This window comes from Labeo rohita, chromosome 11 (assembly GCF_022985175.1).
Source record: "Labeo rohita strain BAU-BD-2019 chromosome 11, IGBB_LRoh.1.0, whole genome shotgun sequence".
Classification (NCBI taxonomy): Eukaryota; Metazoa; Chordata; class Actinopteri; order Cypriniformes; family Cyprinidae; genus Labeo; species Labeo rohita.
The window spans coordinates 8,584,357-8,606,598 of NC_066879.1; the positions used below are offsets into that span (position 1 = coordinate 8,584,357).

At 36.9% G+C, this 22,242-nt stretch overlaps 1 protein-coding gene across 1 annotated transcript; it reads right to left on the minus strand.

The window, feature by feature from the left end:
- Positions 1-846: 846 nt before the first annotated feature.
- LOC127173479 (uncharacterized) lies at positions 847-20,123 on the minus strand. Its single transcript, XM_051123392.1, is given in 23 exon segments — positions 847-1,230; positions 1,327-1,543; positions 2,300-2,412; positions 2,458-2,708; positions 3,088-3,198; positions 3,272-3,423; positions 5,073-5,283; positions 5,286-5,409; positions 5,444-5,944; positions 6,032-6,219; positions 7,598-7,768; positions 7,856-7,884; positions 12,505-13,028; positions 13,138-13,274; positions 13,277-13,837; positions 14,279-14,321; positions 14,692-14,982; positions 14,984-15,044; positions 15,279-15,444; positions 15,447-15,558; positions 15,711-16,601; positions 19,622-19,838; positions 20,005-20,123. Coding segments are annotated over 23 exon segments (5,574 nt in total).
- Between the last annotated feature and the right edge of the window lie 2,119 nt (positions 20,124-22,242).

Consider the following 22,242-nt stretch of genomic DNA (forward strand, 5'->3'; position numbering starts at 1 on the left):
TACAAGTTGTTTGATTCAAAAGTAACACTCCCATAATGTTTACTAATTTATGGAATGGAATGTTCTCTTTAAGTCAGCGTGAACAGGAAGTTGCAATTGACTTCAGTTAGTGAATGAGACTCACTGTTGTTATATGGCTTGCCAATGCAAATCTTTAAAGGTAATATTTATGCTGCATTGGCCGATATGGTCATCTTGGACTTATAGTGACACCTGGTGGTGTGGATGAATGGTCACAAAACAATTCCAGCTGTTATAACCTGATATTCTTAAATAACATTCACAAATCCCACCTGGACACAAGACCCGCAATAACCAAAATCATCTGACCAGGTTTGAATGTGTACAAGCAAGAGATTTGAGAGCTACAGCAGCAGACATAAAATATCACTTCCTACTGTTTTCTTTTGATTGTGGGGTGAAATATGACATGGACGTGTTCTTGACAGGCTTCGTGAGCTTCACCCACACAGATCTGTAAGGTGTTGAGGTAGGAGGAGGCTGATCCAGACGCGGTTATGAACACAAGTGTCAAAGTCTTGAACTAAACTCTACATGTACATGTCCAAAAGTCTGCAACCTTGGTTTGAGCCAACATGCTTTTTCATATATATAGTTCATTTCTTAGGGGATGGTTTGAAATTTGTTTTTTTTGTTTTGTTTAATTTCACAAACATGAACATACTAATATACTTAAAATGACAGAAAATGGTCTATAAAGTCTACTAGTACTGTACGGCAATAAAAATGTATGATAATCTGAATAATATTTCCAAATTGTCTCTAAAGAAAAATAAACCTACAAGATAAATATTTTGTAATAAAGCTAAAATATGAGCATATGTTTTATTGTAAGAGAGTACTAGTTAACCTAACACGTCTCATAGCACTGAGCATTGGATCTAATCTTGTTGCAAGTGGAACATGAATGATAATATTGTCATCAGAGAGATCTTGACCTCCATCAACAGTCTGTCTGTCTACATACAGGGGGCAGCAGTACAGAGGCTGGGATGAGGAATTATAGTGTGAGCTTTCAGAGGAACAGATCCTGTTACCTTTATTCTCTTCAACACTGACTCAGAGGGCTGGGAAAAGGGAAGGTTTGGTGGACTCGGTGTCTTTAAGAACTCCAGACCCTGGATCCCACAGCGCTCCCTGCAGCTCTAGTCCAGACAGGCAAACACCACTTATGGGTAGGGAGGATAGTGACACCATATCATAAAACACCTAAGTGAAAAATGAGAAACAAGCTTGGGAAATCATATGGCACCTTGGATGAATATAGCAATTTTCCAGTTTGCGTTTGGCAAAACTGAGATTTACCTTAAAATTCAAGCAGTATAGACTGATATCCCTGTCTTGGATGTGGGCTGCATCTCTGATCAACGCTGCCAGAAAGCCTCTGGGATTTTGAAAGGCAGCCAGTCGATAAACACGAGGTGTAATACTGGATGACTCCTCCCACAGGTATGACCTGAGCTGATATGCTCGAGTCTCCAGACGTGAGAGAGCTGATGATGTTAGATACGCAGCAGAGGAGCTTGTCATGTTATATTTAACTGGCTAAAGACTGTCTAAAAGGAGAGAAGACACCAGCGTGTCCAGGCTCTCCCGCTTTGCCTGAAAGAAACAACGCAATGGGCCAAGAGAAGCAGACTCCATTCCCATACCAATGTCCATTTTTCTCAACTTGTCTTGTAGAGTTACCAGTCTTTCCCAAGCCGTCCTATAGTCTGGGAGTTCTTTAGGTTACATTAAGAGACTGGTGTCTCCTCTGACATCAACACAGATATTTTGTGATTGATGCAGTAGAATGTTGAATCTGTGACTTTTTGCCATACCCGGACTAAAGCCCAGATTGAATGGGACTGTACTACAAGTCATGCATTGTATACAATGTCTCAAATCTTTCAACAGGCCAGCAGCTTCTTAATTACGACAGGATTAGAAAAAAAAACACTACATTGCAGTGCTTCTCAGAATTTTTGACTCTAAAATGCTTCTTTTGCTCACTATCATACGCACGTTCACAAAAGAGTGGCATTCCAGCGGATGACATAGGATGTAGGCGTAGCGTAAGCTCCAGTGAGAATGTGCTAGTCTCATGAGAACCAAGTTTTGTTTACAGCAAAGGAAAACCAGTCTCCTCTTGGGTTATATCAAAATCCTCATTTTTTTGCTTTTCTGATTTGTGACTGGTGTTTTTGAAAAACACATTTCAAAAAAGTTATAAATTGATTTGCATTTTAATGCGTGAAATAAGTATTTGACTAAAACATGGCTTGGTGTACAGTACTTGGTGGCAAAACCCTTGTTGGCAATCACAGAGATCAGACGTTTCTTGTAGTTGGCCACCAGGTTTGCACACATCTCAGGAGGGATTTTGTCCCACACATCTTTGCAGATCCTCTCCCAGTCATTAAGGTTTCAAGGCTGACGTTTGGCAACTCGAACCTTCAGCTCCGTCCACAGATTATCTGTGGGATTAATGTCTGGAGACCGGCTAGGCCACTTCAGGACCTTAATGTGCTTCTTCTTGAGCCACTTCTTTGTTACCTTGGCCGTATGTTTTGGGTCACTGTCATGCTGGAATACCCATCCACGACCCATTTTCAGTGAGGGAAGGAGTTTTTCACCCAAGATTTGACAGTACATGGCCCCGTCCATCATCCCTTTGATGCGGTGCAGTTGTCCTGTCCTTGGGTCTGTGAGATTGTGAGATGTGAGATGATGTGAGATTAATCTAAACAGCCCACTGTGAACACCCTTGTAATTCGTTTCAACTTTTTCAGACTTTATGAATGATTATTTTATGTTCAAGTGTGTGTAAGGAATTGGAAGTCAGCAGAGTACGGCTGTTTGTAAAGGAAGCAGTGCCATCTGCTGTTAAAAACTAAGCTAAGAATCGATTTGAGAGAGAATCACGATGCATTTGGAAAATCTCAGAATCGATGTAGAATCATTTATCATTTTGCAATGCATCATTTTTTCCCCAGCCCTAAAGTTTGTTATGGAAATTTAAGAGTTTGTTTGCATACCAAATCTTCAGTCATCATAATGTGTAATGAGCAGAGCATTGCCTACCTGGGACTGAGTGAGGCTTGTCATCTTTGGTTATGAGCCACAGTCTAAACTGGGGATGCACAAATTTTCCTGTACTTCCAGAATTTAGAAGCACGCCATCTGTCTCCAAATCTGTCAAATGCCCAGGTGGTTTAGAATGAGATAATGAAGTCTTGTAGGTGTTGTTTGTATAGTTATTAGTCACCTTTTGTAGTGCTGTACACTACTTGTGTTAACTTGTTCACAACTCTGACATCCCAGCAGTGCAGCCGCTGACAGTTGTTCAGGACTAACCAGTGGCCGTTCTGGACAGCCCTGTCTAGTGCCGAGAGAACAGCATCTCGATGGCAATCAGACCTGAAAGAAATAACACTCAACTTCACCTGTTGACAAGAATGACAGGCTGCTACATAATTTAAAAGTATAGTTACATTTCATAATAAAATAATGATTTTATTATGAAAATAATGATCACCCCTTGTATAACAGCATGTTATAACCATCTGTTTTTTTAAAGTGACAGACAGGGAGAGAGAAAGGTCAGGAAATGATGATGAGAGGAGGGGAAATGTCACAAGTTGGATTGAGCAGCACAGAGTACATGTGTTAACCACTAGGCCAAAGCTCTGACTTTACAATTAGAATTTATTTATTTCCACATGACCAGGCCAGTTAAATATGTTTCCACAGCATCCTCAGAACAGTGCCATGACCTTTACATTGACAATCCCCCTGAAGCAACCTGGGAGTAAGTGTCTTGCTCAAGGGCACACAATGTTGGCTCCTTAAAGGAATCGAAACAGCAACCTTATTCAGCAACCCAGCCATGAGCCTACTAGGAAGGGAGCCATGGTTATATATAGTTACATGGAGTTTACTTTGAAAGTCTATGCTAATTATGTATAATTCGGGAATAACAAAGCACTCTGTTAAGATCAAAATACTTTTTTTTATGTTTTTATATTTATTTTCCATTTTAATTTTATTTCAAGTTTAAGTATTTTTTGTGTTTTTGCTGAAATATATATATATATATATATATATATATATATATATATATATACACTACCGTTCAAAAGTTGGGGGTCAGTAAGACTTTTAATAGTTTTTAAAGAAGTCTCTTATGCTCATCAAGGCTGCATTTATTTGATTAAAAATATAGAAAAAAAAACAGTAATATTGCAAAATGTTTTTACAATATAAAATAATGTTTTTTATTTTAACATACTTTAAAATAGAATTTATTCCTGTGATGAAAAGCTGAATTTTTATCAGCTGTTACTCCAGTCTTAAGTGTCACATGATCCTTCAGAAATCATTCTAATATGCAGATTTATTATTAGAATGATCAGTGTTGGATAATATCAACAGTTGTGCTGCCAAATATTTTTTGGAACCTGTGATTTTTTTTTTCAGGATTCTTTCATGAATAACAAGTTTAAAAAGTACAGTGTTTATTCAAAATATAAATATTTTATAACAAATTTTATATCTAACTTAATACATCCTTGGTGAATAAAAGTATTAATTTCTTAAAAAAAAAAAAAAAAAAAAGAAACAATAAAAATGTACTGACCCCAAACTTTTGAACGGTAGTGTATATATATATATATATATATATATATATATTTATTTTAAATAAGATTGAAAAAAATATATATATATATATATATATATATATTTAATCTTATTTCGGTAAATTATTTATTTTATTTCAAGTAATGAAAATGTTTTTTAATGTTTTTAATTTTAGTTTCAGTGTTAGATTTAGTTAACTATTATAACTACTAATATATATATATATATTTTTTTTTTTTTTTTTTTTTTTTTTTACTTTTATTCTTTAACTCTTTTTTTTATTTGAAATAAATTCCTTCTTGACCTGATATATGATGGGGAAAATGCAAATTCAACTCTGGGTCAGTTGCATCCACTGAGGGGGGGATACAGTATATTTCTGTATATTCTGGGAAACGTACAACGACGTCCTTCATTTTTGGACAAACGGCTGGAGATCATTTCTGCTGGGGAATGGAGCTTCTCCAGGATATGAATGAAGCAAATATGCTTCTGCACAGGCGGTAAGGTCCTCCTCCACTGCCACTAGCCAAATAGGACACAGTGTCTTCCAGAGAATATGCCGCTGCATTGTGGACAAATGAGAGTGAGAGTGATACGGGACTGGTCCAATCACCGTGGACGAAGGAAAGCACAGGTTTCCCACCATAGCTTGGACGAATTTACTAGAGATGATACAAGGCCACAGAAGGGTTCAATCCTGTCTAACAGATAAATAGCATCTCGAGAGTGTGTTTGAATCCAGCTTGGCAGCCCGGGGACACACTGTGTGGATGGTGATAAAAAATGCTCTGAAGACTTCCAGTTGCCTAAAAGTGACTCGTTCTACCTCAGGGCATCTCTCATTGTGCACAATGACGGCAACAGATATCAATAATCTGAATAAAATGACATCGCTCTTGAACAAGTGAGGTTTATACTGGGAAAAGACATGAGACACAATATTGTAGGTAATTTCTGATATGACCACTGTGGACTCCATCTCTCTGTGAAGGCTTACGCCTGGGCTCTCCCGGGCTAAAGCTGACCGTAAAGTGAGCAGGAATGCGTGAAGAGTGAAAAGATAACCTGGGGAAAGACGGGCCATGTCCTGCAGAGCTTTGTAATGGGCTGTGATGAGTTCTACTAGTCAATAAAAATCAGCCATCAGGGCTTTTTGCTGATCTATCTCTTGAGATAGCTCCTTTACTTTTGTCTCAAGTTGACGAGAGACACTCTGACACGTACACACGTGTGAAAGGAAGTCGAGGTCCTGAAGAAGTGGTGTGGATGCATGCATGACATAATCCATCAAGGAAACCTGCAATTATAATAAAAATGGACATGAGGTGCTGTTAGAAATATTTCATAAAGCTTAGCTTTCTGAAAAAGATCTGAACTTCTTCACCAGCCAACCTCTTTTTAAAAAGTCTATGCTGAAGTGTCTGTTTTTTTTTGTCTGAATTTGGTGATGTAGAGTCCACAGAGCTGAACACTCAGTCTGCATCAGTTCTGTCAAGAAAAGGTCCTGAACTTCAGATAAGCTTGGAGAAAGATCAATCATTTGAACCTCCTCCAGGAATGAAGTGTGAATTTCTAGCAGAAAATGTGGAAAAAGACTGGATTAAAAACACAAGGAAACACCACATAGCAAGAGTAAAGAACAAACAATCTTTTTTTGGGCTGTCAAAGTTAATATGTTAACTTAAGGTATTCATTAAAATACATGATTAATATATTTCATGACATTAACTAGAATTTATTCTGTTGACAGTTTCAACAGTAAAAAAGGGAAAAAAAAATCTGCATCTAATTTGGTGAAATAATTTCTAAACCATTTCTAAGGGAATATGCATTTGGGAATAGCTTGTATTTGCGTTGTACTTTTCTACAAAGTTTCTCTGTTGCCTTTATCTTGCTCACTGGGGGTTGAAAGGCAATATTCTCTGTAGAACTGCCTTTTGAACTATATTTATTGTGGAAAGCACTGTACAAACAAATCTGAATTGAACTAAATAGGTTGCTCTTCAGGTTTACGCATCTATTGTTAACAGTATTCAACAAAAAATTATATCAAGTAAACATTTAAATAATTTAAGTAATTTTCGTACAATAACAAAACAATACAGTTCCATTTTGGAAAACATTGTCTTAAAGGGATAGTTTACCCAAAAAACTTTACTCACACTCAAGCCATCCTAGGTATATATGACTTTCTTCTTTCAGACAAATACAGTTGGAGTTATATTAAAAAAAAGTTCTGGCTCTTCCAAGCTTTATAATGGCAGTGAATGGATATTGAGAGTTTTGAATGCATCCATTCATCCACCCACTGTCATACAAGAACCAAGTTTTGTTTTCAGCAAAGGAAAACTAGTCTCCTCTTGGCTTATGTCAAAATCCTCCAACATTTTTCTTTACAAATTCTCATTTTGTATTTCTAATTCGTGACCACTGTTTTGTTTTGCTCTCTCCTCTGTGCTTCCGCGTTTTGAATATGGATATTTTTCTTACACAAACGCATCGATTTGCTTCAGAAGGCCTTTATTAAGCCCCTGGAGCTGTGTGGAGTACTTTTAATTATGGATGGATGCACTTTATTGGACTTCAAAATCTCAACACCCATTCACTGCCATTATAAAGCTCAGGACATTTTTGAATATAACTCTCATTGTATTCATCTTAAAGAAGAAAGTCATATACACCTAGACTGGCTTGAGGGTGAGTAAATCATGGAGTAATTTTTATTTTTGGGTGAACTATCTCTTTAATGTATGTTAATATATTTTACTATAGATAAGGTACATGAAAATATATATATGCCTTTATTTTTCAGGAGGGGGTCCTATAATCATCAGCATTTGGGGGGGTCCTTGGTTGGGAACTTTTTGGAAAACCCCTGCTTCAAAGACTTCAAAAAGGATCAGATGGGTTTCCAGCAGAATCAGTGCATAACACATCCTTAATCTCTCACCATGTATCAGCGTTTGGACTGGAAGGGAAGTACTCATAATGAGGCGAAAGTCAGGATGAGCAGATTTAACCGGGCGGCTCTGACCAGGGGAACTTGCTGGTGTGACAAACTTCTGAAGGATTTGCAGGTTTGATGTTGCTCGTTCAGTATGCGTCACCAATACTCTTAGACCTGCAGTGGATGAAAGCAAAGTGAGCTTAAACCATTTACAGTGTAGATATGAAAACGAAACTGAAGAAGTTTTTCCAGACGACTGACTTTCTTTTGCTCCATGATTTAGCAAGTAACTGTGGATCATCAGCAGAAACTATAAGTCCATATTTATTCTCCACATGGGCTTTTTCTTCACATCTGGTAAACTGACCTAAAAACAAATCTCACTATAAAAAAGACGGTTCTTTAAAGGGGTCATCAGATGCAAAGTTCACTTTTACATGTTGTTTGAACATTAAATGATAAAAATCCATGCAGTGGTAATTAATTAATCTGTAAAAATAAAATCCCCTTTTTCAAATCGAGCCATTCTCAGATCCCTGTCGGTGTGGCGTCACACAGACAGAGGCCGCTCCCACAATAGTTGACTGACATGAGCGTCTTAAATCAGCTGTAACAGTCCTACCTCCATTGTTAGACAAGAATATCTCCGATTGAGGTGTTCAGTTGTTGGATGTAATAATGAACATAGTGGTCGTCATTTACTCCCGACATTAAGTTTGTTTGTGAAGGGAATGCACCTCCCGATCTACACGTCTATGTTCGCGCAAATCATTCATGATCCAGCTTCACCTACAGCAGAAGTGAGTATAAGGGTTTTTTAATGAATCTTTGCGATCACCTTTCCTAATAACGTGCTAGTTAGCAAGTTCAGCGGCTAAACGCGGCTAAAGTAAACAGGCTTGTCACTCCACAGAGAGAAGAGAGGGGCGGGGCGAGCAGAGCTCATTAACATTTAAAGCAACCTCCACCAGAACAGGATGAATTTTACAGAGCTGATTTTGACAAGGTAAAAAGGGTGTTGTATTACACTACCATTGAGAATTTTAAACCAAAGTGTATTATAGACTTTTCATTAAGACTCTAAAGAATCGTATCAACTTGTAGAAAATGGGCATCCGATGACCCCTTTAAAGGTTCTTTACACATAGTATATGTTCTATTTAAAACCATACAGTGCTCTCCACTAATATTGGCACCCTTGGTAAATATGAGCAAAGGTGGCTGTAAGAATAAATCTGCATTGTTTATCCTTTTAATCCTTCAAATTAAAAAAAATCACAATATTCTAACCTATCATTTAAGTAAAACCATGGAAAGCAGGGGGAAAATCTCTTTATGAAGTAAATGTTTTTCTGTAGTTCATGTTGACCACAATTATTGGCACCCAATTATTGCAATGTCCTTTATTCAAGATAACAGCTCTGTGTTTTCTTCTTTAATGCCTGAAGAGTTTGGAGAACACCTGACAAGAGATCAGAGACCATTCCTTCATACAGAAACTCTTCAGATCCTTTAGTTTCCCAGCTCCATGCTGGTGCTTCTTCTCTTCAGTTCACCTCACGCATTTCCTATAGGGTTCAGGTCAGGCAACTGGGACGGCCATGGCAGAAGCTTCATTTTATGCTCAGTGACACATTTTTGTGTTGATTTTGATGTTTGATTTGGATCACTGTCCTGATGGAAGATCACAGCTCATTATAGAACTTCTAACAGATGCAGTCAGGTTTACATTTTTTATCTGTTGGTATTTGCTAGAATCCATGATACCATGTATCTGAACACGACGTCCAGGACCTCTGGCAGGAAAATAAGCCCACAACATTAAAGATCCAGCAGTATATTTAACCGTGGGCATGGGGTACTTTTTGTACCAAACCTATCTTGAGTGTTTGCTGCCAGAAAGCTCTTTTTTTTTTTTAGTTTCATCTGACCACAGAAGCCATTCCCATTTGAAAATCAAGTTGTGTCTGACAACTGAATATGCTGGAGTTTGTTTCTGGATGAGCAAGGAGGATTTTTCTTAAAACCCTCCTGAACAACATGTGGTGACGTAGGGGCTGTTTGAATTTTTTTTTTTTTTTTTTTAGTCTTTTGGCCCCAAGACTCAACTAATCTCTGCAATTCTCCTACTGTGATCCTTGGAGAGTCTTTGGAAACTTAAACTCTCCTCCTCACCATGCATTAGGATGATATAGACACACGTCCTTTTCCAGGCAGATTTGTAACATCTTTAGATGACTGGAATTCTTAATTATTCTCCTAATGATGGAAATTGGGATTTTCAATGCTTTAGCTCTTTTCTTACAGCCACTTTCTATTTTGTGAAGCTAAACAATCTTGTTCTGCACATCAGAACTATATTATTTGGTTTTATTCCTTGTGATGGATGATTAACGAAATTTGGCCTTTGTGCTCCTTATATTTATAATCCTGTGAAACAGGAAGATATTGTTGGACAATATCATACTCCTAGTCATTCTAGTGTGCTAAATAAATGCAAATATGAATGGGAATATACTTCAGAGATATTTTACTCATTATAATTTCAAAGGGTGCCAATAATTGTGCCCAACATGCATATGAGAAAAACATTTATTTCATAATGTAAGTTTCCCCCCACTTTTAATTGTTTTACTTCAATGAAAGCTTAGCATTTTGTGAATTTTTTGAATGTAAGATCATAAAGATAAACAAAGCAGATTTATTTTCATAGCCGTCTTTGCTCATATTTACCATGGGTGCCAATATTAGTGGAGGGCACTGTATCATCCTGATACTTTTTATGCTAAAATGGTTTATTGTCTTCAAGTTTAAGGTTCTTTATTCCCAAATTTTTTATTTTTAAAATCTCTAACTATCAAAAAAATCCTTTCAAGCCAATTCATTATTGATTTTCTGGAGCTCACCCATCCAACTACACAGACTGTCAACACCTTCTTATAATGTCTATAAATTTTAACTTTTAACTGTAACTGGTTCTCTTTTCAGTTTTTTATTTTTAACAGATCGTGTAAGAGTGACCTGTGTTCAGCTGAGGATATGTCTCGTCTCCACTAAGCAAGTAAGTGACAGAGATATTGTTTTGTGTTTTTGAATATAAACCTTATAAAACGATTCTGCTATTGTTACACCATTAAAAACTAAGATTTCAAAAGGTGTTTTTTTAAGTGATGCCATAGAATAAGGATAGGATCGATTCAGGATTTTACGAACACATCACGATTCTTTCTCAAATTGATTCTGAGCTTAGTTATAAACAGTAGATGACACTGCTTGCTTTAGAAACCGCCGTGCTCTGCTTGTTGCAAAATCCTTACACATACTTGGAAGATCTCAGAATCGATCCACGAATCAATGTATTGTATTGTCCAATCCCTACATAGAAGTTCCATTTTGGGCTCCACAAAGAACTTTCAGCAATCAGTTCTTAAAGGGAACCCCAGGTATTAAGAGTTGTATGGCTTAAAGGAGAACTCCACTTCCTCTTAAAAAACACAATTTCTTTACAACTGAAGAAAGAAAGACATGAACATCTTGGATGACAAGGGGGTGAGTATATCTGTAAATTGTTGTTCTGGAAGTTGACTTCTCCTTTAATGAAAAATTATAATTTATTAATCTTCCACAAATCTCAAAATGTGTATCAAGTTTTTCATACTGCCATAACAATTCAAAATAATTTGTAATTTTCAGTATCTGCCTGAATTTTATTATAATTGCATTCTTATTTTCAGTCAGCTGATCTGCTACAAAATAATGATCACAAACTAATAAGCATAATTGGGTCATTCAACAAAATCGGTGCCTTTTGTGTCCCTAAGAAATAATCAAAAATAGATTTAATATAACAGACAAATTATTGTGAGATTTAAAAACATAATACTATGTATGCTTTCATCAATATTACATAGAAAAACGTCAATTAAATATAATTTAAAATAATTTAAATAGCATTTATGCTAGTAAGGGTAAGGTTTTTGGCCTGTCCCTCACTATTTCCTTTTTCAGCAGAACTTCTATTTAGCAAAATGAATGCAAAATTATATAAAATTCACATTTGCATATTGTTCTAAATATAGTTTTTGGCATAATTATGCATTTTTCTGTAAACTATAAATCTTTTATTGTTGTCCCCTGATTTCATGTCAGCCCTGTTACCCTCATCAAAATGTAAATAAAAAAATAATTTACATTCAAGTGACATCACTTCTAGGAGAATTCTAACACTTAAAACACAAGCATGTTTCTCTCACTCCTCTATAATGTTCTATTTTTGATGATTTATCAGGCTTGACTGAGGGGGGCCATCATGCAATGTCAATTCTGTTACCATTTTTAAAATGTAAATTTAAACTATTATTTGTTACATTTAATATAATCAATATCTACAATTAAATTTCTTTCAAAGAGTATAATATGTGCTTTTGGGAACTTGATTATTAGCTAGCAATTAGCAATATAGTTGAAAATCATCAAACCTGTTACTTTTAGAGTAACAGGTTTTGACGTGGGTAACAGGGATGACATTTAGCTTTGACTCTGTTTTTAAAGATTGTCTGTGTAAAATTCAAACATTTTAAAGGTCACCCTCGGTATATTATTGAGCTAATGCCTATCATTCAGTGGCATATAAGTTCTAACTAAATCTAGTAACGCTTGTGTCAGTAACAGAGTTGACAAAAATACCAAAACATGATGTAGAAAAATAGTCAGAAAATAAATCATTACGTAGCCTGAGATGGCACAATACAATTTCTTGTCATTTTAAGGTGTCTTCATTGTAAGGATATTCTTAAAATATTGATTAAACTTTTTTTATTGTTTTTTTTTGGAATGACATAATTAAATATTCTATTGAAACAACATCAGTATCTGAAGTGAGTAATATGAAATGGAAACTTATATTCTACATTTCAAGAGCTGTGGCATCCTTCCTCAGATTTTTCAGTTCCTTGTCTGAGTACAGTCCAGGGAAGCTTCCATTCGCCATCATTACAAGCAGCTCATTCTTAAAAGCCTGACTTGTGTCTTCGTGAACCAGTAGAACCAAATGTCCACCCACCCCAATTCAGCTATAAACTTCTTTCATCATTTTCCACAACTTGGCTTCCACTCCAGGATGATCCTCAATTAGTTGGTATCCCAACAGAGGGGCTGCTAGGCGTACAATGTTCTTTTTGTCTGTTTTCTTTCCTGTTCCAAACAGTCCAGATGCTCCAAATGCACAGATGATATGCACAAGTTGATGTACGTTTTAGTGATGCACAGCCCTTTTAAGAGTATGAAATAGTTGGTCTACCAACACATCTATGTTTCTTTCTCGATACACAAAGTTGTGTTTAAAAGTACGATGGTAAAGAACATTGTTCAGTGGTTTACAAAATTCTGGACTGAAAACCACATTCTGGATGGAAGAAGCTGCTTCTTGTAGAAGCTGAATGAACGGTTTTGTTGTGGTTGTAGTTAAAGGTATATGTTGTGTGCTTAACTCTTCATGTGATGTTGGTTTTTGATTAATGTAATCACATTTGTTTTCACCAAACTGCATTTGAGATGAACAACTTAAGAATCTGTAGTGCTTGATATATCTTCTGTAGATGTTTCATTTGACAACCAAAATTCTTCTCAGAAACTTCACCTATAATTGAGATAAGTTTTTGGCATGCTTCCTCTGAAGGTAGCGATCACCAAAAGTGTGCAAACACAGATGGGTGATGCTGAGGTCATGAGCTGCGTGACCAAGAACAGATAAAGAGAAATTCCTATAATCCAGACTGCTGTGAAGAACCTGCTGGACATCAAGCCTTGGCTTCCAGAGGTACGTCCCTTGAAACAGTTTGTGAACATCATGCAAAGAAAAGTTGAAGACTGGACTGTGCAGGGCAGAAGTAAAACATTCACGCACTGCAAAATACACATCAAGAGTTGAGGTTAGAATGCAGCTTGTTATATCGGCAATCCTCTGCATGGGTTGTATTTCTTTCAGCCATGGTTGCAATTTTGAGGAATGGAGAGAAAACAGGATTTCAGAAGTCATGCTTGGGAGAGGCAAGATGGTGAAGAGTCGAGAGAGACGTGGAGAGATCTGACTGCAGTTGACTGCATTATTAGCACTGCAAGAGCCTAGATAATTAACAGCTCTTGATTGAAACAGCTTGAAATGAGAACCGTCTGATAGCAACACTTCATCTCTAGAAATACACTGATGCAGTGTCTCTAGAGTCATTGATGCTTTATTAACATCTGCAAAAGAGAAGATAGACAGACTTAAGACACGCAAAATTTGTGTTACAAGTGTAGCTCTGCAATGCGCATGTGTACTCCATGCACTCTGGTTCAAGACAGTTGGGTATGCTGAAAAACTCCCAGTTCATTTTCTCCTCCAACTTCAAAATCGCTCTACATCTCTGTTTTACCTTTTTTTTGCATGTTCACTTTGTAAACACTGGGTCGGTACATCTGCAGCAATGTAGGATGATTTTAAAGAGAAGAAAATGAGATGGCAGCCATGTTTTTGAGATATGCAGATATCCTCATATATGCTTTCGGCACTTTGGACAAAGACACGGCATACCAATTTTCAAGTCAATCTGACTAACAGGTGCGTAGTTATGGCAGTTTTTGTGTTTTTCCATGTAATGGCGCCATCAATTAATGGTTTAGGGGTTATGAGCAATTTCATACTTTTGATTGCTGTAGTGCCACTGCCAGGCCAGTTGGGGCGAACCTTGGTGGCATTGTAAATGGTGTGAGTACTAACATAGCTCCAAGTTTTAAGTCTCTATGACTTACGGTTTGTTCTGCATGTTCACTTTTAAGTAGAGATTGCTGATCCTTGGCCATTCTAACAATTACAATAGAGTTTTAGCGCTATTATTATTATTAATAATAATTAAATTGATCAGATATTTGCAAAACAGTTTTCCTTGATCTGTATTTCAAGTCTCCTCCATTCCCAGAATGCTCAAAAAGAGTGTGAAGAATCTTAATAAAGGACATTATTTCCGGCAAACCATCTGTAATCCTAGATGATTGCCTGCCTTCACATCCATCACTGGCCATCACTGAAGAACGTGCTTTGTTTTCTTAAGAAATACTAGTGTGTCAGGGAAAAGGTCTTCAGAAAGGTGACTCCACATTTCCAGAGTAATCTAGTCCACATTATGCTCAATAGAAAGCACATTCATCTTACTCTTCCACACAGATCTCCACAGGTTCTCTCCGTAAACATATACCAGACTGCAGTGTGTCCCTACAAAGGGGGTTGAATCACCAAGGGTTGTGATCTCAGCTAGTATTTTCACTCTTGATGGCTCAATTTTCTCTCCTGATGAAAGGCAGAGATGGGGATGTTAAAGATCGCAAAGGGTAGTCAAAGAGTCCAACCAAGCAGGGTCTGCCAAGCGGATCTCCATCCAGCACAATCCATTTTTCTTGCTGTATTTTTGCTCTTGGAAGGAGCAATTGGCTGTTCTGAGTATGTTAATGCTTTGGTAAAAGCCCCATCGAACCAAGAGTTGTCCTGACCACAATATCCCCCAAAAAAACTGATTGTGGGACAAGGTATTAGGAAATATATCTTCTGTGCTTACAGAGGTCCAACATGACTTAGACAAATAATGATGGATGTCTTTAAAATCTCATTTAGGTTCACCAGCAGTTTTTAGCATCCCAAGCCCTGGACAGTTTTTAAAGTGCACTTGCAAGAGCTTGATACAAAGTTGTTTTTCCGCTACCTGCTGGTCCAACAAGCACTACAACATTGGAGAGCTTCAAAGCTTGATGCAGGATCAACACACTGCAAAGTATTTGCGTGTCTGCGTAACATCCTTGCTGCTGCAACTCATCTTTTGCTCACCTTCATCAACAAACAGATGTGGACTTGAAAAGTTCCTTGTTTTCGGAAAGATTTCCTCAGATATTTTACAAAACTGTGACGCTCTCTTTGGATCTGAGACAGCACACTGCATAACTGACAGAACTCCTTTAACTGACGCTTGCTCTTCTAACTCCCGACTGACTGACAAACTTGAAATGCAATGAATAATGTTCTTCGACCTTTGTTGGTATTGTTTCAAGTCTTGTATATGCGGATCCCATTTCATTCAAATGCAACCGGCCTCATTGCAATTCTAATATTTTCTGGTATCTCAGTTAGGTAGCCATTAGCTGAGATTGTGACACATCCATAGCTTAGCTTGGCCTGAATATTTTTCCCTGTCTTATGTTTTTTGATGAATTCCCCATTGCTACACTTCCCAAATGAGCATGTCAGCTCATGTGCTGCTTCTTGTGCTTGTCTTTGAACTGCTGATAAGTGTTGATGAATTTCAGTCAAGTGTTGTCCCAACTTAGACAATGTCTCATGTTCCAACAAATTCACTGATTCAAACACAAGCCTAGCCCCAGTTTGAAGAGCACCAAGAGGCATCTGGGAAACAACTGAAGAACCAGTGCTTGAACAACACTTTAAGATGACCACTTGTCATCCCAATGCATAACCCAACTGCACAGCTGTATGCTGCTTGCCTGACATGTGGGGTCCACTGATGAAAGCACACTTGAAGCTTGATAAGGCAAGAATTATGCCCATGTAAGCTTGTTCAGTTGAAGGAGTAGCCACCATCGTCCAGTTATCAGGTCCAATGTATTCATAGCCATATGGCAATTGTGTGCACAGAATATCAACACAAACAGACTGATTCTCTTGAGAAGGAAGCAATTCAGAAGTATTTGCATTATCATTTGGGATAAGGTAGCGTTTTATAAGCTTATGCCATTTGAAAGAGGACTCCAATTCTCCTTTTACTTCAGCAAGCCCATCTGTTTGGCCAGAGTGCTTCATGGCAAACATAACCAAGGCATGTAATGTTGTCATGATTTGGAATGTTTTTTTATTTGAGTGTTCTTTTATAAGCTGGCACAAATAATGACTTGATTCCCATCCACATGCCAGTAGTGGTACAATGTGATAACTTCCGGATCGCACTACACCACAAAACCTCCTCTGCCACCAAAAGGAATTGCAAAGGATAATGAGATATTAGATGCAGAAGTGAGGGAGGTCCATGAGCTACCTCTGAATTGTTCCCAATCAGGTCTAGGGTGCTGGGTTGCTTTTTAGTGTTTGAATGTTGCTGGACAGCTAAGCATTTCAGAATGGCCTGTTTCACTGCTTGATATAACTTTTGCTCAAAAAGACTAAGCCAAGCCATGGGATTGAGGTTTGGTTCAAGAGGACAGATGAAGGGAACATGTTCTCCAAATTTCCCATATACACTGTGTACACATTCGCTCATTACTTAGAGCTGTCAAGTCATATACACAGCAAACATCACCTTGAACTTGAACATCAAGCTATTTCACTCCCTTAAAGCATTTCTGTACCAATGGTAAAAGGAAGGAAGGTGCTGGTAGCTGTAAAGAGAGAAGTTTCATCACCTCTCCATGACTGAGAAAGCACAGTCTAGGAAACTGGCCTAGAGTAAGTGACTGGAAATCTCCTCAACTGTTGCAAGTCCATTTATAAAGACAGCACGTAGATTTTGTCCTTGTAAACTGTCACTGGCCTCTAAACCCAGTCGAACAAAACAAGATATGTGCGGGTCATTAACAGTGATCTGAATGATTTCACAAAACTTCTTATCCACTGGCTGAAACCGATTCACTTAAACTGCAGTAAACAAACTAAAATTTAAAGCAAACACATACCAATTCAGTCTTTTGAGTGCACACTAATCTTTCATCGAACATTCTCCTTAAAAAGATCAATTTTTGCTGATATCGCTCAGATATATAGAGCAATTCATCTGAAAATAAAGGCAAAAGAAAACAAGTAATCAACTTTTCTTGACACCTTCTACTGTACATATTTAATTGTTCTAAATTTGATCTCATGAATATACCCTGCTCTTGTAAAAGCAGCAGCCATTGTTCAACCTCTTGCTGAAACTCAGCAACATGTGGAGAACGCAGCATAATCAGAAAGCATCAGAACACTTTCCTTAGTCTGAGCCAAAAGTGCCTCTCAACCTGCAAAGAGAAAAAACTTTCACATTTATGTAAAAGACAATTTACCATCTGTACCAATGGTTGAGATCATTTGTATAGATGGGAGTGTATATAACTTACCAATAATGGTGAAGGTTTTACCATCAAAAATGTGATGCTTTGGTGCATTTTGAGGTGAGACATTTTTCTCTTTTACATAACCTACTTGTGGACCCTGCTGTTGCTGGACAGCAATAATAAACCTGGTATGATAAAATTCAGCCTGTTCCCAGTGCCTCTGAAGTACTTTGAAATGCTGTTCCATGTCTGCTTCAGCTTTAGCATCTAGATAGATCTGGAAGCCAATGCACATCCACACCCATAGTTAGCAATGATCCAACAACAGTTATTGTTAAGTATTCACATCACATGTTTAACAGTGTAAACAAGTGCTACTTAACTTTGTCGATTTTATTTTAATGCTTCTGTAGATCTTTAGACATGACTTGAGCCAGTGTTTAGTTAATAATAAGGTCTGGTTTCGTGTTGTGTCACGTGAACCGCAGCAGCACGCACAGTCTACTCCAAATTTTGGCTCCAGTCCAGAGATGCGATAGCATGGAGCAGATCATATGCGCGAGTTGGCATATATTAATCACTTTTAAAACTACACAGCCTCAGAATGACTCACTTTTAATTGATTCGGTTCATCTGTTCTTCAGTTCTTGAAAATTGTGTGAATTTTTTCTGAAAAGATATGTGCTTACTGAAAAAACAAAACACTTATTTCATAGATACATTGCGTTTCAATAATTCAAGCATGTCAAGAACCTCCTTAGGAATGTTGCTATTTTCAAGGGTTTTCCAGCCATGAAATTTCAAAAAAGTCTAATTCAAGTACTTAAAGCACTTTAGGCACCTTGTACGGACGCTTACACACATATAGTCATGTGAAAAAGTTAGGACAAGGACACCCTATTGAATTGCATGGTTTTCTTTATCAGGACATAATAAAAAATTATCTGGTCCTTGGCAGGTCTTAAAATTTGAAAAAAAATCGTCAGATAAACATCATCACATGACATATCACACTGTGTCATTATTTATTTAAGGAAAATATAGAGTCTGAGGTGTAGTTCTTGGGTTGTCTGCCATTTCTCTGAGCTTTACACGGTCTGATCTTGGGGTGAATTTTCTGGGATGTCCACTTCTTGAAGGAGAGGTGTCTGTTTGAAATGTCTTCCACTTGTGAATAAACTTCAAACTGTTTGGAAATGGCCGTATTACTCTTCTCAGATTGATGGCAGCAACAATTGCTTCTCTAAGATGTTTGCTGATGTCTTACCTCCTTAGCATTGTGTTAACACACACCTGAAGGCTCCAGACCAGCAAACTGCCAGATCTTATGCTTTTATAGAGGTGCTCAGACTTGCTGATGATCAGTTAATCTAAGGTATTTGATTAGCAGTGTTTGACTGTTATTTACCCTCTTAATTCCAATGTTAACAGTAAGGGTGTCCTAACTTTGTCACACATGGCTTTTCCATTTTGGCTTTATTTTTAATGACACTTTCACAATTTGACAATTTGTCATGTGGTGTTCACTCATTCATCTGAGGTTTTATTTTCAAAATCTTAAGACCAGCCAAGGACCAGTTTTTTTTTAATGATGTCCTGATACAGAAAACCATGGAATTCAGTAGGGTGTCCTAACTTTTTCACATGACAGTATATTGTCTCAAAGAGCTTATTTTAATTATATGGGACTAATGTTATTAGTAGTTCTCAGTGTTGACTAAAACATAAGTAAGCATGTAATCAGTCATCTTGGTTGTTATTTTTTTGTGAGCATCTTGCAATGAGTCCTGCCACTGCTTAACGTAACTTGTAAATACACCATTTGTCTTCATTGACAGCCATACAAGTAGCTGTTTTCTTATAGATTAACAAAAAACTAAAAGCATACAGAGCACAAATGGCATAAAATGTGAATTTTAAACACATACCAATATCCTTTTGAAAGCTTGAGATCTTTACAGTGAACAACTTATTTGATGTAGTGAATGATGGAGGCAAGCTGTGAACTCTGTCAATCCAAAAATGAAGTTTCTTGATCAGCTTCTTATATTTCAAGGGGGAACATCCACGCAAGGTCTCTAGAAAGGCTGGACTCAACTGACCGGTGAACATATGAATATCTGCCAGCCAACGAAGAGTGGCTCTCAAACAGCCGGTGCACCTCTGTAATGGCGTCCTATACAAGAAAATCAACGGAATCATAACTGCAGTGTTTGTTTTGTGGAGTAGTAATGCTCTTTGACATATTTATACTATTCTATGCGTGATATTTATTTAAATGTAATGCTTACAGATGCCTATGTAATCTTGTCCTGCTTGTTCTGAATCTCTTGTGTTCTGACTGAACTTTCAAGATCCACTCCAGCAGTCTCCGGGGCAGATGCTGATAAAGGTCTCGCACTCTCTGTCCCTGAACTCTGAGAGAGTTCATTTTGAGTGGCACCAGGGTTTGAGGTGACATATCACGTTCCTTTCGTAAGGAAACACTGCCAGGACTTGTTACTTCACAACCTTTGGCTTTAAATTTTGAAAAGAAAATATATGTTGTGTATGCTTAATATTAAAGAAGAATGCTACTTTATTATTTAATGATACATGCTCAGCTGGGTACCTGCAATGTGGTCTTCAACACAACCAGTGGACAAACAGCTTTTAGAGTCACATGACAAAAATGTTTGAACATGCACTTGTAGTGTATCGTACTTTTAAATCCTGAGAGAATTTTTTTAAAACTGTACTTGCAGATAATAAAGTATTAATTAAATCAATGGCCACTTAAGTGTACTTAACAGGATAATTCACCCAAAAAATTAATGTTAATTATTAATACTCGTGCACTTCTAATAGTGTCAGTTTTACTAAAGGTTTTACTGTAATGTACATTTACAAAGAAATAATCTTTTGTCATGCTTTAAAGATTAACATACTAGAGCACAGGTAAAATACTTGATTATAATTTTAACTTAAGTGTGTTATTCAACATTCAATTTAAATATATTTTAATGTGTTAAACTGCAATCTCATTGTACAAATGTGTGATTACAAATATACTTATATAGAAAGGCTTCATTAAAAGTCACATTAAAGTTTTATATAAAATATTTTAGTTTAGTGTAAATGCTTGTCAGTACATTCAGCAGTACACTTTATCCATAATTATCCGTATTATGAAATTACATATAAAGATGTATCTACATCTACATCTTATTTAAGTGGGCCAAACACTCTGAGGTTCAGCTAATTGCATTTGACATTAATTTAAACTATAATACATTCTTGTTTAATTGCAATTAACATTTCATTAAATTAAGAGTACATTCAATTAAAACTAAAATATATTATTTTAAAGTATATTAAAAAGTCTTTTGTATGGAATCCTGCCACTGAATAACAAAAAAAAAAAAGAAGGTAGTTGCGACTTTTATCTTGAAATTGTGTGATGTAAACTTTCAACTGTGAGAAAAAAGTCGTGATTTTTATCTCACAATTCTAACTTTTATTCTCAGAATTTCAAGTTTGTATATCGCAATTATTGATTTTTTTATGCAATTGCGAGTTTTAAACCCACAATTCTAACTTTTTCCTCAGAACTGTTTGAAATAAATTCACAATTGCTAGTTACAAAGTCACTATATATAATCTCACAATTCTTTTTTTCTCAGAACTTACAATTCAGTCGAGGTTGAGAAGCTGCAGGTTCAACACTGCAATCCGATGAGCAGTAAAGCTTGTTTCCTCTCTTGCTTCGGGTGAAGGTGGGTTCTTTGAAGCCATTTCCTTCAGGTTCTCTCCTGGGTGATGACATGGTTAAAAAGTCAGTTTGAGATACTGTATCACTGACTGCACTGCGAGTCTTCTTTAAACTCATCTTCTGAAATAAACAGTGTTTCATGATGTTCTGGCAACATGTTTTAAAAAGTAGTATCTGTCAAAATTGACACAAGTTGTGTTACGTTAACTACTTAAAACAGCATTACTACAAACAAAACAACATGTGACTAGCATTGCTATTCAGGCCTACAGTATAAAGAATATAGTTCAAACCGTGTAGTTAAAACCCCAAGCCCAACAGTCCACAGGAGCACATTAAATTAACCTAAAAGTATACGTATAAGTACACTGAACTTGCGTTAATAGAAATTTTATATTAACGTTACCGTTTTCAGTGTTTATACCCTGGTGAAAAAAAACAGCATATGCTGGTAGGTATGTTTTGATGCTGGAATGCTGGTTAGGTAGGTTTTGATGCTGGTTTATGCTGGTCCTTTGCTGGTTCATGCTGGTCCTTGACCAGCAAAAACCAGCAAAGGACCAGTTTAAGCCAGCTAAGGACCAGCATAAACCAGCAAAGGACCAGCTTAAACCAGCATCAAAACATACCTAACCAGCATTCCAGCATCAAAACATACCTACCAGCATATGCTGTTTTTTTCACCAGGGTACTGTGTGCTACCACACCGTCTATGTTGCTAAAGGAACGAGAAACAATAGCTACGTTTGTTAACGGGTCAAATAAAAAGATAATAAATACGATGCTATTTTGCTAGATGTGTGAAAGAATAGATTAACTATTTTTATAA